The 16,324-nt window shown below is 42.9% G+C and overlaps 2 protein-coding genes across 4 annotated transcripts; both read right to left on the reverse strand.

Moving 5' to 3' along the window:
- Positions 1–3,152: 3,152 nt before the first annotated feature.
- Positions 3,153–16,094, reverse strand: LOC109905202 (GTP-binding nuclear protein Ran). 3 transcript variants are annotated; one of them, XM_031790146.1, is made up of 12 exons: positions 16,043–16,094; positions 15,228–15,282; positions 15,056–15,124; positions 14,800–14,889; positions 12,974–13,146; positions 8,131–8,259; positions 5,628–7,976; positions 5,437–5,521; positions 4,928–5,053; positions 4,423–4,610; positions 3,752–3,922; positions 3,153–3,537 (listed from the first exon to the last, which is right to left on the reverse strand). In XM_031790146.1, exons 7-12 carry the CDS (start codon positions 5,658–5,660, stop codon positions 3,493–3,495), a joined length of 648 nt encoding a protein of 215 aa, XP_031646006.1. In that variant the 5' UTR covers positions 5,661–7,976; positions 8,131–8,259; positions 12,974–13,146; positions 14,800–14,889; positions 15,056–15,124; positions 15,228–15,282; positions 16,043–16,094; the 3' UTR covers positions 3,153–3,492. The 3 variants fall into 3 exon arrangements, with proteins under 3 accessions (XP_031646006.1, XP_020358033.1, XP_020358034.1); XM_020502444.2 differs by lacking the exons at positions 8,131–8,259; positions 12,974–13,146; positions 14,800–14,889; ... (1 more) ...; positions 15,228–15,282; positions 16,043–16,094 and having other exon boundaries at positions 5,628–5,692; positions 7,089–7,165; XM_020502445.2 differs by lacking the exons at positions 8,131–8,259; positions 12,974–13,146; positions 14,800–14,889; ... (1 more) ...; positions 15,228–15,282; positions 16,043–16,094 and having other exon boundaries at positions 5,628–5,692; positions 6,998–7,086.
- Positions 3,153–16,127, reverse strand: LOC109905203 (NADH dehydrogenase [ubiquinone] iron-sulfur protein 8, mitochondrial). The gene is made up of 12 exons (XM_020502446.2): positions 16,043–16,127; positions 15,228–15,282; positions 15,056–15,124; positions 14,800–14,889; positions 12,974–13,146; positions 8,131–8,259; positions 5,628–7,976; positions 5,437–5,521; positions 4,928–5,053; positions 4,423–4,610; positions 3,752–3,922; positions 3,153–3,537 (listed from the first exon to the last, which is right to left on the reverse strand). The coding sequence occupies exons 2-7, from the start codon at positions 15,265–15,267 to the stop codon at positions 7,845–7,847; spliced, it is 633 nt and encodes a 210-aa protein (XP_020358035.1). The 5' UTR covers positions 15,268–15,282; positions 16,043–16,127; the 3' UTR covers positions 3,153–3,537; positions 3,752–3,922; positions 4,423–4,610; positions 4,928–5,053; positions 5,437–5,521; positions 5,628–7,844.
- Positions 16,128–16,324: the final 197 nt, after the last annotated feature.

The following is a 16,324-nucleotide window of genomic DNA, read 5'->3' on the forward strand; positions in this document are numbered from 1 at the left end:
GGAAGCATCTTCTCAGTGGAATTCATGTAATTTTAGTGTGTTTTCACATATAGACATCTTTAAAGTAATAATAATAATATTTGTACCATGTTGTGTCGCTGCCTTTCTATGTTGTTGTCTTGGGTCTCTCTTTATTTAGTGTTGTCCCTCTTGTTGTGATGTGTGTTTTGTCCTATATTTATGTTGTGTTTATTTATTTTAATCCCAGGCCCCAGTCCCCTTGCAGGAGACCTTTTGGTAGGTCGTCACTTTAAATAAGAATGTGTTCTTAACTGACTTGCATAGTTAAATAAAAAATAAAATTGTGAATTCTGGGGTAAAAACAAAACAAAAAAACAGTGTTGCAGTAGTCTAGTGTGTGGTGCGGGAATAATGACAAGTGAACCTGGGGAGCTTTGTGTACACATTGACCTTAAAAAGGATCCAGATCACGGAATCCAAGCGAAACTAACTCAGACCACCTTTTGAGCTGGTTTCAGTTCAGTTTGCTTCGGGGACTCTTTTGAGGAGTTAGAAATGCTTGAGTGTTCACACTGGACCCAAAAAATATATAAGGAGCCTCACTCAGTTCACAAACATTGTCTGAAAGGGACCAAGAGTGAAAACACCCACATTGACAATATGATGTTCATTACGATATTCTCGTAGAAAAAGCCTGCACGCATCGGAATGTGCACCACGTCTCTGCGTATTTACTCACGGGTATGTGCATGCATTTGTTTGGTAAATAGGCCTACACAGGGTCGATGTTTATTGCCTATTCTGCCCCACCTGTAGTGGGACCTTACATTCACTCATTTACAGTCACACAGATATGTAATCTATCTCTGTTAAAATCGCAGTGGTATCTAACAGTTCACAACAATACACACTAATCGAAAAGTAAAATAATGGAATTAAGAAAAATATAAATATTAGATTGAGCAATGTCGGAGTGATATTGACTAAAATATTGTAGAATTGTATACTGTATATACTTATGAGATGAGTAAAGCAGTATGTAAACATTATTAAAGTGGCCAGTGATTCCAAGTCTATGTATATAGGGCAGGAACCACGAAGGTGCGTTAGCGGGTGGAAGCCGGCTGGTGACGAATGTTTAACAGTCTAATGGCCTTGAGATAGAAGCTATTTTTCAGTCTCAGCTTTGATTCACCTGTACTGACATCGCCGCTGGATGATAGCGGGGTGAACAGGCCGTGGCTCAGGTGGTTGATGTCCTTGATGATATTTTTGGTCTTCCTGTGACATCAGGTGACATGAGGACTGGAACGTTCGTGAATGCTGAGAATTGTTGAAATCCTGTATCGCGTCATTCTGATTGGACCACTGGCTGTTACGAGTCCACAATCAGTGAGGCTACAATCAGAGCCTTGCAGTACGGGGAATGTTGATTTCTCTAAGACGCAACAAGGCTGACACCCGGTGGTCTTTCCGACAAACTGCAACCTAATAGAGCGTAGTGCGGGGAATAGGCCACAGCAAATTAGGTAGACATTCGAGAGTTGATTGGGGGCGCTGTGTTGAAGCCACCATCTTGGCACTCCTACACCGTTGTAAAAAATATTTTTGAAGCTTTTGAAATGCATGGAATACATACTTTTATATGATATGTGAGCGCCAATATGTCCTACCGGTGGCTTCAAAGCCCATAGCATCAGCAATTAAAATTAAAATGTTATTGGTCATCACATATTTTGCAGATGTTATCGCAGGTGCAGCAAAATGCTTGTTTTTATGCTTCAACATTGCAGTTATACCTAACAAAAAAAATACAAAAGCAATGTTTGAGTCCAGAATATAAATAATGGTGTGTATAGACAGTATATGAGCAAAAAAAGTGTGGAGCATTAGTTATATAGGACAGCAGGTAAACATTATTAAAGTGACCAGTGTTCAATGACTATGTACATCGGGCAGTAGTCTCTAAAGTGCAGGGTAGAGTACTGAAATCCAGGGTTAATATATTTTAGGTACTAATCTATGGATTTCACATGATTTAGCAGGGACGCAGCCATAGGTGGGCTTGGGAGAGCATAGGCCCACCCACTTGGCAAGTGAGTTCATCCCCACAAAAGGCTTTATTACAGAGAAATACTCCTCAGTACGACTGGCTGGTCTCAGACGATCCCCCAGATGATGAAGCTGGATGTGGAGGTCCTGGGCTGGCGTGGTTAAATGCGGTTGGACTTTTGCAAAGTCCTCTAAAATGACGTTGGAGGCAGCTCATGGTAGAGAAATGAACATTCAATAATCTGGCAACAGCTCTGGTGGACATTCCTGCAGTTAACATTTCAATTGCACCCTCTCAAAACTTGAGACATCTGTGGCATTGTGTTGTAGCATAACTGCACATTTTAGTGGCCTTTTGTCCACAGCACAAGGTCCAACTGTGTAATGATCACACTGTTTAATTAGCTTCTTTACATGCCACACCGGTCAGGTGGCTGGATTATCTTGGCAAATGGGAAACGCTCAGTAACAGGTACATAAACAAATTTGTTCACAAAATTTGAGAAATAGGCTTTTTGAACACATGGAAAATGTGACCTTTCATTTCAGCGCATGAAACCAACACATTTACATGTTGCATTTATATTTTTGTTCAGTACATAACATTAGCCTCAAATCTGTGACCATATTTAATAAGTAGTTGCACCTCTTAATTAAACCATGGTGTTTAAAGACTCACCAGGAGTCTGCAATGAAGTCCTGAGTAAACAGAATGGAATACATCTGCAGTGAGCTACATGCCCTCACATACTGGATAAGCAAAAATTAAAACATTTTGTTCACCCACCCTTTAAAAAACAAATGCGTGTTATTCCCACCAGGACATTGGGAGATATGTAATTTAAATATATTGTTAAGTTATATCAAAAAGGAACCTGGGTAGGTGGTGTTTTCTTCAGAAGTTACACCACACAATACAGAGTATCAGGGTCAGAGCCCATTTCATTTCCACTCAATTATAGAAAATACAATAAAATAACTTTTCCTCGTAGGGAAATTTGAATTTCAGTTTTACTTCCTGAATTGAAATTCACCCCAACCCTGCGTAATAAATCAGCTACTGTAAAGATTTGAGTCTACAATGCTCAACTTCTACCCCCAACGACATGTCAGAACAACGAATCAAAGACAACTGCATGTTGTATTGAGAATGTTTTTATTCAAAGTTAATTCCCCCAAGTGCTTCCGGTCAGTCGGCCTTAGCCCAGCATGTGCCGGGTAAGGGCAGAGGGTGGTGCTTGATGATGGTGAGTTGCACATTACCATGCCAACACCAGGGCGGGTGTCTTACAATGAAACTAGAGAACCACACGACTTTACCAAGTTTGTATTTTTATCTGTTTTAAAACAGAAACGGAAAAAAGTTCCAAAATAAAAATAAATCTGCAACGGGATTTTACATTTAAAGGGGCCAAACTCCAACAAGTTCCTGACACACACGGGGGGGGGGGGGGGGGTCATACATACATACATAACAGGTTAAAGATCATCATCTTCATCTGGGAGCGCTGTTTCTGATGCAACCTGGAGAGGGAGAGACAGAAGTGAATAACGGTTAGTGTTACGACAATAACAAATTACAAATCAGCAACATTGATGCATGTTATTATCTAGCCATTCTGATCCAATTTCCTACGGTAAGACACTGATAAGATCAGATCCAATTTAAACCGATAACATTTGACTGTCTCGACGCAGTCCATCTACCCGTGCTGAGCCACTATGCGGTTCTACTCACTTTGAGGTCATGCTCGTACTGCGCTGCGAGGGAGGGGTCCATGAGGATCTCTGGTGGGGCGAGAGCGGGCATGGCCACGAACTCCAGGTTGGGGTCTCCAATCAGCTTCCGTGCTAGCCAGAGGAAGGGCTTCTCAAAGTTGTAATTACTCTTGGCAGAGATGTCGTAGTACTGAGAGAGGGAGAAGAGGGTTATAACATAACTGTGGAGAACAAGGTGTAAAATGTTTATTTACCCATTATTTAATCAGGGCTAGTCTCAGTTTGCACAGAAACCCAGATACACTGCTATACTTACTGACTTTATTGTCCCCACGGGGAAGTTTTGTTGCAGTGTCATGCACATGTTTAAAGTGGTGTTTAAATACAAAACAAATAATTGACAATACAACGTTCATAAGTATATACATTCAATACAAGGCTCATAATATACGTGTTTAAAATAGTTTTATTGGTAAGACTGGCTTGCTGCCCTAACTGAGTAGATAGGAACATTAGCCCAAACTATTTAGGAGGGATATCACACCTGGCACAAATTATTGTCTAGTTCTGTTTTTCTTGCTGAGGCGTGCCCTATACCTGTGCCCAGAGGGGAGTATTTCAAAGTCCGGGTACAGGGGGTGGCTTGGTACAACACCGCCAGTCAACAATATTAAAGTGTGTAATTAGTACCTGGAGGTTCTTCTTGCGATGGAATACGATGCTCTTGGCTTTGACTTTCCTGTCTTTGATGTCTACCTTGTTGCCGCAGAGGACTATGGGAATGTTCTCACAGACTCGCACCAGATCACGATGCCAGTTGGGTACGTTCTTGTAGGTGACTCGGGAAGTGACGTCAAACATGATGATTGCGCACTGGGCTGGAGAGGAAAGAGGGAGCAGAGGAAAAAAGTACAGAAGGGGATTCAGAGAGTGAAGAGGCAAAGAAAGCAAGAGAAGGATGTAGAGGGAGTGTCACAACATGAATCTAGTCAACATAGCATCCCTACTGGAGGGGGCAGAGTTTACCCAGAATAGCTTTGTCATTCTCTACTAGACAGCCCCCCCCCCCCCCCCCGCAAAGCTCTGGCAGCAAGTATGTCAGTAGAGCAGGGAGTTATTTTCAGTAACTAGGGCCCAGAGTTTTTCCTCTTGGCAAAACTTCCAGGCCAAGCAAACAAGCACTTTTATACAATACCTTGGATGTAGTAGCCATCTCGGAGCCCTCCAAACTTCTCCTGCCCGGCTGTGTCCCACACATTATATTTGATGGCCCCTCTGTTGGTGTGGAATACCAGCGGGTGCACCTCCACTCCCAACGTGGCTGGAAAGAGGGAAAGGGGAGAGAAGAACAGAAACCCACCAGGACAGGCGAAAGAAGGGACAGATGAGAGGGAGACAAGGAGAGGTAGCGAGAAATAAGGAAGAGAAAAGAGGAAGTGGGCAGAAGAGGAAGGCAGTTTAGAAACAGGTGTTTACAAGGCTGGTGCTGGAACGGTGGCTGTTGGTTTCATTCCGAGTCGATCCCTTGCTGCACACTTATCTGGTGCCTCCATGTATCCTCTTTCTTATGACTAAAACTCCAACAACCATTCTACCACTACAGGCTGAGTGCAAAGGCCTAAAACATGTGGATGTGTTGGTGGGTTCGCGCTATAAATGGGTGTGTTGGTGTAAGTAATTACATGCTGATAGGGAGTGACTTACCAACATATTTCTTCTCAAACTCTCCCGTCAAATGTCTTTTGACGAAAGTGGTCTTTCCCGTTCCTCCATCGCCAACCAACACAAGCTGAGAGGGTAAGAGCGTTAGAAGTTGGAACACATGGGGGGGGGGGGGCTAGTTATCCATGACCTGCTAAACAGTACATGTGTGAGATAGAAGGAAAAACCCTCACCTTGAACTGGACCTGCGGTTCTCCCTCTGCCATTGTGGAATGTGTCGTGGGTTTTTTATGTTCTCCTAAAACACAGACCGGATGGTATGGTTAGCGGGCTAGTATAGTTAGCTGGCTACCCTGGCTAGCTGGATCAACTAACTACTTGCAAAAGGGGTTCCCAAACTTTTTCCGCACTGTCCATTTCTTTTGACACCCCTTATTGGAGAGAATTTTGCTGGTTTAAATCTTGTTTTCTGCAATTCTACACATTTGCTCGTGTTTAATATGACATTGAGTGACAAATTATAATATACATGGGCTAAAAAAACGAAATAAAGAAACCTTAGCTGACATGGGCTAGTTGATCTGGACATTTCTGACAAGTTATAAATAGCTCTCTAAAGTGTGCAATGACGAAAATGACAAGATTAACTGACAATGCACTAACCAATTTCGAAACTGCACTATTACAACTTTCAAAAGCCTGACAGAGTTCCTTTATACAAATGTTTTCTTATTTAGGTCCCCCGCCCCACAGCGGTTTGTGAACCACTGAACTACAACAACCAAACAACCTTTCGACATAGCAGCACGCGTCCAAGCTAACTAACAAGAAACCTTGGTAACTAGCTGCGCGTTTTATTAAACTAGCAACTTATTCCTAAACCTTTGCATATTTCCGGACATCTGACAGATCAGGACATTACAACGTGTAAACAATCCGATCGATAACCTAAATTCAGGCCTGTAGTTATGACTTCTAAATATAATATTAATCAGTTCATGTGATGTCACGTTCGTTAGCTAGCCAGCACAGCATGCAGTCTAAACGCCGAGGATGGCTAGCTAGCACAGCATGCAGTCTAAACGCCGAGGATGGCTAGCTAGCACAGCATGCAGTCTAAACGCCGAGGATGGCTAGCTAGCACAACATGCAGTCTAAACGCCGAGGATGGCTAGCTAGCACAGCATACAGTCTAAACGCCGAGGACGGCTAGCTAGCGCGCACGTTAGCTAGTTAGCGTTTGAGTGCGCCATTCAGCAGGCTGCCGCACTTTTCTAGTTTCGGCTGGAACAATGTCTGTGCAGCACAATCTGTTCTCTGGCTAGTTCACAGTCGAAGTAATGGTTCTGTTATGTAACAAATTAACCCTGCACAAAACTGCTACAATCTGATCTGTGTGTGGACAATAACAATATAACGAAACATCCTCAATCAAATCTATAAACGAAACAATAAATTAAAGTTGCCATCTAACGTTAGCTAGCTAGCATTTCGCTACTCGCAAAGCTAACGTGGTCTTAGAAATCAATAAAACTGTCTTAACAACTTCGCTTATTGCCAAAATAATTACTAAACTGAAGGTATAAATACACCAATAACGCACTTTGGTGTCTCTGATTGTCCCAATTTTGATTCACAATGATTAGAAATTGAATTTAGACTAGCGTCACATCAGGAAAAATGTTCAGACTCACCCGGCGTTGAAACGAAGCGGAAAAGAGTAAATGGCTGCGTCCGCGGGAGATTCAGCGACTACCTGAGTCCGTTTCCGCTCATATCACGTGATCAACGCCAGCGATAAACTGTTTTTGTTGCAACAATTGAGATATTAAAAACGTTGCGACTCTCAGTGATATGCACGTAGGTAGTAAAGCTTTATGGTGGTTTAAAAACAAATTATGTTTTGTAAAATGTAACATGCATGTTTTTTTGTTGTTGCCATGGTTGCTTTTTCCCCCAGTAATTTCTTCTGCAATTTGGCCATATGATTTCTAGACAATGGAAGAGTGCAAGCTATAATATTTGTATTCAAGCTATGCCAAACCAGCTCTTTCTAATCTTCATTCAATCACACATCTACTTCATACCCAAATCATTATGAAAAAGTACAAACAGGAGGCCTTCAGAACACAATTTATCTTCTTCTTACAAATAAGCTACAATTAAATCGACAGTTATTATAATGCTTATTCAAAATCTCATATGACAACATTTGCATGAGGTATACACTTAAATCAAATAGTGATTAATGCAAATGTGTGCGCTTTTGCTTTTACACTTGTGCGTGTTTATTTGACTTTGACAATATGCCTACTGGCTCTATGTTAAAAGTATGATCTATTGCGTAGTTGGTGTATTATTAATTGACATAGGATTGTCTTAGTGTTTACAGTATGCATAGTATAGGTAGTTAGCCAGTATGATGGTGGTTGGTGTGCCAGTATGATGGTCTATCTATAGAGGTAGTCTGCCTGTATGTTGGCAGCAATCTCCGACTCCCACTGATCTCCATTGTTCAGCAGCTTCTCTTTGTTGTACAGCAACTCCTCGTGGGTCTCCGTAGCAAACTCAAAGTTTGGACCCTGAAGGACATGAAAAATTGAAATAAGTCCAGAAACCCTTAACCCTAGAATACACCAGAAGTTGGAGAATATGCAACTGAAAGTTCTGTTCTCTTATGACCAAAGCCATTAGAATTTGACAAGCGGTGAGTGTGTGAGATTTCCAGCTGTTCACCTCCACAATAGCATCAACAGGGCAGGCCTCCTGGCAGAAGCCACAGTAGATGCACTTGGTCATGTCAATGTCGTAGCGAGTGGTTCTTCTGCTGCCGTCTGCACGAGTCTCAGCCTCAATGGTAATGGCCTGGGGCAGACACGGGGGCAGCAGAGAGAGGACAGAATGAGCAGGCAGAGGGAAATAAACTATGTCAGTGTCCGAATACCAATACCGTCGTACTAAATAATATGAAAACAGAAAGTGTAATAATATGTGAAATATCCAAAACAGTACTCAAGATTGCGTCATCTAATGCGCGATTATGTTGAGTCCCGCCATTCGTTCATTGTAAAACAGCGCGTCAATTTATCTGATTATCAGCTGTTGTCAAACATCGATCGAATGTGAAAATGAGTATTCAGTTTAAGTATGTAGTAAGCTGCTATGGGTATTCGGACACAACCAGTGTGTACCCTATGAGCTGTGCAGGGAGTATTCGATTACTGGGGGAGGTAACTGGACTTTGTAGGGGTTACCTGGTTGGTGTACCATTGCATAGTAATGTATATGAAGTTTCTAATACTCTGGATAGTGTTATGGACTGCAGGTACACTACATGACCAAAAGTATGTGGACACCTGCTCGTCAAACATCTTATTACAAAATCATGGGCATTAATATGGAGTTGGTCCCCCCTTTGCTGCTTTAACATCCTCCACTCTTCTGGGAAGGCTTTCCACTAGCTGTTGGAACATTGCTGCGGGGACTTGCTTCTATTTAGCCACAAGTGCATTAGTGAAGTCGGCATTGATTTTGGGTGATTACGCCTGGCTCACAGTCGGCGTTCCAATTCCTCCCAAAGGTGTTCGATGGGATTGAGGTCAGGGCTCTGTGCAGGCCAGTCAAGTTCTTCCACACCAATCTCGACAAACCATTTCTGTATGGACCTCACTTTTTGCACTGAGGTAATGTCATGCTGAAACAGGGAAGAGCCTTCCCAAAACTGTTGCCACAAAGTTGGAAGTACAGGATCATCTTGAATGTCATTGCATGCTGTAGTGTTAAGATTTCCCTTCACTGGAACTAAGGGGCCTAGCCCGAACCATGAAAAAAAGCCCCAGACCATTCTTCATCCACCAAACTTTACAGTTGGCACTATGCATTGATGCAGGTGGCGTTCTCCTGGCATCCGCCAAACCCAGATTTGTCTGTCGGACTGCCAGATGGTGAAGCGTGATTCATCACTCCTGAGAACGCGTTTCCACTGATCCAGAATCCAATGGCGGCAAGCTTTACACCACTCTAGCCAATGCTTGGCATTGCACATGGTGATCTTAGGCTTGTGTGCAGCTGCTCGGTCATGGAAACCCATTTCATCGAGCTGCGGATAAACAATTCTTGTGTGGTTTTATCAACGATAAATCAAGTTCATACATGTAGATAGATAGCTAAAGAAAGATATGGCCGGAAGAACCAAAACGTGCACCCTGAACTGAGTTTGGGAAACGGTGGAACGGAGATGGCGGACACTGAGGTTTTGTTTGAAACGGCTAGTGAGTCGAGTGAAGCTAATAGTACAGAAAGCGAGAATGAGTGGGTTACGGTGACAAAGAAAAAAAGGGAAACAAAAGAAGTAAAGCTGTTGGAAAATAGGAACCCACTAGACTCATTTTTGGTCGGAGTCAGGGTTTTGGATCAATGATACTTGGGGAAATCTGTTTAACGTCTCCAGGAAAATCTGGAATGTGTTGGAAGAAAGTGTGAAGTCAGTGAGAGTCACAAGAAGTGGTCTTATTTGGATTTTTTGTGTGTCTGCGGAGCAGAAGAAGCGTGTTTTAAGACTCAAAATGATATCGGAGTGGAATGTTTCCTGTATGGATTTTCGTAGCAGGGAGCCTATCAAGGGGAATATTTCTGGGGTGGCTCAAGAATTAAAAGGCAGAGGATATAACTGAAGACATCGTTGGAGTGGTTGGTGCTCGTCGATTGAGCTGAGGTGGACGGAGAAAAGAAGTTCACTTCATCCATGCTACTGTTCTTTGATGAAGAGTCACTCCCTTCACATCTAAAGTTAGGATTCGTGGTATACCCTGTAAGAGCTTCTGTGCACAAGCCCCTTCAGTGTCATACACGTAAAAGATTTGGTCATGTGTCAAGTGTGTCCAGAAGGGAAAAAATATTGTATGCCAGATAAAGGGAAATGCTCCAACTGTGGAGGTGAACGTGTGCCTGAATTCTTGGAATGCCCTGTTAGGGTGAAGGAGAATGAGGTGGCACGGGTAAGGCGTGTCCAGCATGTCTCCTATCTGGAGGCGGTGAGAAAATTGGAAGGAACAAGTGGCAGGGAAGAAGCAATGGTAGTAAGAGCCACCAAGACCCGTGAATGTTTCTCATCGACCTGAGAGATAGTGAAATGCCACATGTTAAAAAAGGTGGACTTTGTGTTATTTATTGCAAGGATCATAAACTGTACAGCACAAGCAGAGAAATCGAAGAAAATTGGAATCATTGTGAATGCCGCTGAATGTTTTCTGGGTCTTCGCGATTTCATAGCCGAGGCCGTGCAAGAAATCCCGTCGGTGAATGTAACCCCATCACAGTCCCCTGAGGCTGTGTAGGGATATATTTTGAAGTGGACTGTGAATGAAGAAGTATGATGGTTTTTGTATGTCGTCGTTTTCCCCTTTCCCGGAATGTTTTTTGTTTGTTTCTTATTCAATACCCTGTCCAGCTGGTGGCGGTAATGCACCATTAACATTGGATGCCTACCGCTGTTAAACCCCATCGAATAAGAAGAACAATTCTTGTGCTGATGTTGCTTCCAGAGTCAGTTTGGAACTCGGTAGTGAGTGTTGCAACCGAGGACAGACAATTTTTACCCGCTTCAGCACACGGCGATCCTGTTCTGTGAGCTTGTGTGGTCTACCACTTCGCGGCTAAGCCATTGTTGCTCCTTGACGTTTCCACATCTTACAATAACAGGACTTACAGTTGACCGGGGCAGCTCTAGCAGGGCAGAAATTTGACGAACTGACTTGTTGGAAAGGTGGCATCCTATGACGGTGCCACATTGAAAGTCACTGAGCTCATCAGTAATGCTGCTCTATTGCCAATGTTTGTCTATGGAGAATGCATGTGTGCTCGATTTTCTACACCTGTCAGAAACGGGTGTGGCTGAAATAGCCGAATACACTAATTTGAAGGGTTGTCCGCATACTTTTGTATATACAGTGCCTTCGGAATGTATTCAGACCCCTTGACTTTTTCCACATTTTGTTACATTACAGCCTTGTTCTAAAATGGATGAACAAAAATAGAAAATCCTCAATCTACACATAATACCCCATAATGACAAAGTAAAAACAGGTTTTTAGACATAAATACCTTATTTACATGACACTCGAAATTAAGCTCAGGTGCATCCTATTCCCATTGATCATCCTTAAGATGTTTCTACAACTTGATTGCTGTCCACCTGTGGTAAATTCATTTGATTTCATAAGGTCCTACAGTTGACAGTGCATGTCAGAGCAAAACCCAAGCCATGAGGTCAAAGGAATTGTCCGTAGAACTCCGAGACAGGATTGCGTCGAGGAAGGTTACTAAAAAATGTCTACAGCATTGAAGAGTCCCAAGAACACAGTGGCCTCCATCATTCTTAAATGGAAGAAGTTTGGAACCACCAAGACTATTCCTAGAGCTGGCCACCCGGCCAAACTGAGCAATTGGGGTAGAAGAGCCTTGGTCAGGGAGGTGACCAAGAACCCGATGGTCACTCTGACAGAACTCTAGAGTTCATCTGTGGACATGGGAGAACCTGCCAGAAGGACAACCATCTCTGCAACACTCCACCAATCAGGGCTTTATGGTAGAGTTGCCAGACTGAAGCCACTCCTCAGTAAAAGGCAGATGACAGCCCGCTTGGAGTTTGCCAAAAGGAACCTAAAGACTTTCAGACCATGAGAAACACGATTCTCTGGTCTGATGAAACCAAGATTGAACTCTTTGGCCTGAATGCCAAGCGTCATGTCTGGAGGAAACCTGGCACCATCCCTACAGTGAAGCATGGTAGTGGCAACATCATGCTGTGGGGATGTTTTTGAGCGGCAGGGACTGGGAGACTAGTCAGGTTCGAGGCACAGATGAACGGAGCAAAGTACAGAAAGATCGATGAAAACCTGCTTCAGAGCACTCAGGAGTTCAGATTGGGGCAAAGTTTCACCTTCCAACAGGACAACGACCCTAAGCACACAGCCAAGACAACACAGGAGTAGCTTCGGGACAAGTATCTGAATTTCCTTGAGTGGCCCTGCCAGAGCCCAGACTTGAACCCGATCGAACATCTCTGGAGGGACCTGAAAAATGCTGTGCAGCGACGCTCCCCATCCAACCAGACAGAGCTTGAGAGGATCTGCAGAGAAGAATGGGAGAAACTCCCCAAATACAGGTGTGCCAAGCTTGTAGCATCATACCCAAGAAGACTTGAGGCTGTAATCGCTGCCAAAGGTGCTTCAACAAAGTACTGAGTAAAGGGTCTTAATACTTATGTAAATGTGATATTTAAGTTAATTTTTATAAATGAGCAAAAATGTATAAAAATCTGTTTTTGCTTTGTCATTATGGGGTATTGTGTGTCAATTGATGGATGGAAAAAAACTATGTAAACAATTTTAGAATAAGGCTGTAACCTATTGCAATGTGGAAAAAGTCAAAGGGTCTGAATACTTTACGAAGGCAAGCAGGTATTAATGATGCATATGCCTACATACAGTAGTTTGTAGTACTAGTGAGTATAGTGGCCAGGGCATTGAGGGCAGTGTAGTGCTTTACCAGTGTGTTTATGTGGGTGTATATGGGTCACCTGGGCAGGGCAGACAGCCTCACACAGCTTGCAGGCGATACAGCGCTCCTCTCCGTTGGGGTACCGGCGCAGAGCGTGTTCACCACGGAAACGAGGAGACAGGGGACCCTTCTCAAATGGGTAGTTGATGGTAGCGGGCTCGCGGAATAGGTAACTCATAGTCATCCCCAATCCTGGAGGAGTGTGTGGGAAAGACAGGTAAAGAAATGTTACTTAAGGTGTGTGTGTGTGTGCGCATCACTGGAGTACCGCAAGGCCCACGAGCTCTGGGGTCCCATTCGTCTGTCATCTATGTCTATTTTATTTGACTTAATAAATCATTTTAACAGTAACCCTCCAAAAAGTTATTCATAAACATTTTTCATTTCCATATGTACTAGGGAGCTAAGCGTTTGTTTCTTGGGCTTCAGGAATGTGACTGAAAAAGGGAATGAGGGAAGCTTACTCAGGTAGTTCTTTGTGGTTTTTAGTTTAAAAAACAAAAATCTCTGCAGAAGCGACAGTTACAGGGATGGTAAAAACAGCTGTATTTATGTAGCAACGTCAGGAAAACTGTGAAGGGAGTTGTGCTTCAAAATTAGCAAGTTTGTAACATCTTCAATTGAGCCTCTCATTCTTAATTGCCAGCCTCAACGCGTTAAGGAAAGAGATTAACTGTTGCCTACAGGAAGCTCTGGGGACAGGTCATTTGGATACTGGACAGACGATAAATTGCCAGATGCAAACAGATTATCGTCTTTAACAGACAACAGTTCTTGAGGGCTTGAACAAAAGATAGCAGTTTACATTTTTGTTCATACATGGTGAACCAGCGTTTGAGTTGTGTGGTTGCAATATCAACTGTCTCTTATCTCTGGTCTATCTTGGCATGCATCATTTAAGACTGTGTTTAAATTGTGTGCAGCACAATGGACATATAACGCACAATGTCTCAGGAAAGACAGTCTGGGTTGGTAATACTCACTATAGAAAACAGTCAGGCTCCCAACCTGGACCTACAGCCCTTGGCGAAAACATTTGCACACCAAAAAAGGAAGCCTTCAGGACACCAGGGGAGTCTCCTAAATTGGATTTAATTGAATTTACCCTGAATATTGCAGCCCATTTGTGTAGGCTACTAGCCAGACAAAATCGTCTGAGTTCAACAATAAATAGTGGCTGAATTTATCCTCAAGACAACTACTTTTTCCTCATTGTTAGGCTATTTGATGTGAATTTTTATAAAAAGCTAAATACGGTATATAGCTATAGATAGTACACTGCATAATGAAACAAACCCAAATAAACTAGTGTTTTGAGAGTGGACTGACTATTATTTGGTATTAATAGACTGGTTATACGCACAACTTTTTACCCAAGCTGGGTGAGAGAGTGAGGATGGCTCATCTCATGCAGGCTCTGGTAACCTATACAGGACAGTTGTATATTTCCCCCAAAAATTAATTGGTAGCTGATTAGTATGCTGTTGCATCAAACATTTATTTTACAATCTGCAATGTTTGAATGTCCAACTTTAATTGCATTATTGCTGCCAGCCAGCAGTCTAAAAATAGAAGCATTGCGACACTGTGTATAGCTTTGTGAAATTTTAGGCTTAACATGAGAAAATGCCGACCAAATAGGCCTACCAATACACATTAATCCATTAGCTAAACCTAAGTTAAACCCTGGCACCCCAGAAAACCTATCAATGTTTGCAGCCGCATAGACATATCGCAATTTCAGCACCATGGACAGTGGTCGGTAGAGTCTGTACTTTGATTTGTGTTTTTATTTTAGAGGGGGGGACTCCAGAGAAACTGTGTTATGCAAGTGGTGTGTGTCACCTCTGAAGAGCTCGGTCCACAGGAGAGTCTGAGCAGCTCGGTCTGTGATGGACCTCATATCAAGAGGAAGTTCCTTGGCATTCACATACTCTAGACACACACACACACAGAGAGAGAGAGAGAGGAGAACAAGATGAGAGAGAGAGGAGAACAAGAGAGGACAAAGAAGAGAACAAGAGATGAGAGAGGCAGCTATGAAGCCAAATCAAATTCGTTGTTATGGGTACTACTGAATATCAACATTTGTGTTACTTACTGTACATCCCTCTCTGCACACTGAGGCTGAAGTGTCGAACCAAACCGGGGCTGATAACTCCAAAGGTGCCTACCAAAGAAACAGAGTAGACAGTGACACATGTAGCCGTGACACATGTAGCCGTCACACCCCCCCAATGATAGCAATTTGATTTACAGGTGTCTAGTCTTACCTGGCCTGGGGCAGTAAAGCAAACGCACTGCAGTAGACATCGAAGCAAGAAGAAACTGGAGAGAGATATGGACCATTTGTTGAATAGTTGGTCAATGAGGCAAATAGGCAAAATTGTGGATTCCTGATCCCACATGTCCAACAGCAGAAACAACCTTTCTCTCTGCCCCTACGTGACCTCCAGTGAGCACATCCTAAACACAAACCTCTTCGTGAGTGTCTGTAAGGTGGTGAACAGATTGTCAGGCAGCTGCTTTACCCTGCACTTTCCTAATCTCCCATACCCAATCTGGCCTTTCGGTGACGTCACAGGTCACACAAAGGCGCCATGCATAAGCACTTTCACAGCCAATCACACTGACCTTACAAATAAATACTGCAGGCTACCGTACAATTGTAGCCCCCCAAAATGTACAATGTATAGGCTACAACTGTAGGAAGACGTTGTCACTAGCAAAGAAAGTTGAAAGACAAAGCGTGCAGTTTCTCCTAAATTCCGAATAGTTTATAACTTTAACTAGGCTGTTTTGATAAATAAACCTTGAGGAAAAACGGTTCTATTTAAAACTCTGAATAATAACTCACTATCGACAGTAGGCTATCTGAGCTGTCGGGACCATATGATGGTGAAGCTGTTCAGGCAACAATAATTACATGCTGCGTACTTAAATACCGCTGTCCAGACCGGACCGTTTACTTCGCAAGTATTCTAAGCACTGTAATTGAAAATGCAGGAATACCGATTCAAAAACAAAATAAACATTGTCAAATTACATATTTGTTTAAAAAAACAGCATCAAACATTGTGAAACATACCTGCTCCCACAACCTGTGATAACAGACGCAAGGGACAACCGTCTATGCACTTGCACTGTTGCTCCGAGAGGAGGGGAACTCAGACGAGGCTTGTGAAACAGCAGTGTACTGTAGACCTGGGTAGACATAGTCGCCATTTTGAATGTGGCAAAGTTCTATGCACTTACTATCCAGTGCATAACAAAATATGGTATTATTCATCACACCACCCTCCTATTTTACAATGCTATTATACACAGTCATTTAGACACAGACATACACACCAGTGGAGACTGGTGGGAG

The sequence above is a fragment of the Oncorhynchus kisutch genome, linkage group LG15, assembly GCF_002021735.2.
Source record: "Oncorhynchus kisutch isolate 150728-3 linkage group LG15, Okis_V2, whole genome shotgun sequence".
NCBI classification, from domain to species: Eukaryota; Metazoa; Chordata; class Actinopteri; order Salmoniformes; family Salmonidae; genus Oncorhynchus; species Oncorhynchus kisutch.

Coding starts and splice junctions, on each gene's coding strand:
- LOC109905203 (XM_020502446.2), bottom strand. CDS start 15,267: ATGTCTACTGCAGTGCGTTTGCTTTACTGCCCCAGGCCAG. Junction 14,890..15,055: donor TGTGCAGAGAGGGATGTACA/GTAAGTAACACA, acceptor GTGTGTGTCTAG/AGTATGTGAATGCCAAGGAA. Junction 7,977..8,130: donor CTGTTGATGCTATTGTGGAG/GTGAACAGCTGG, acceptor CATGTCCTTCAG/GGTCCAAACTTTGAGTTTGC.
- LOC109905202 (XM_031790146.1), bottom strand. CDS start 5,660: ATGGCAGAGGGAGAACCGCAGGTCCAGTTCAAG. Junction 5,054..5,436: donor GTTTGAGAAGAAATATGTTG/GTAAGTCACTCC, acceptor CCCTCTTTCCAG/CCACGTTGGGAGTGGAGGTG. Junction 3,923..4,422: donor ATCGCAAGAAGAACCTCCAG/GTACTAATTACA, acceptor TCCCTCTCTCAG/TACTACGACATCTCTGCCAA.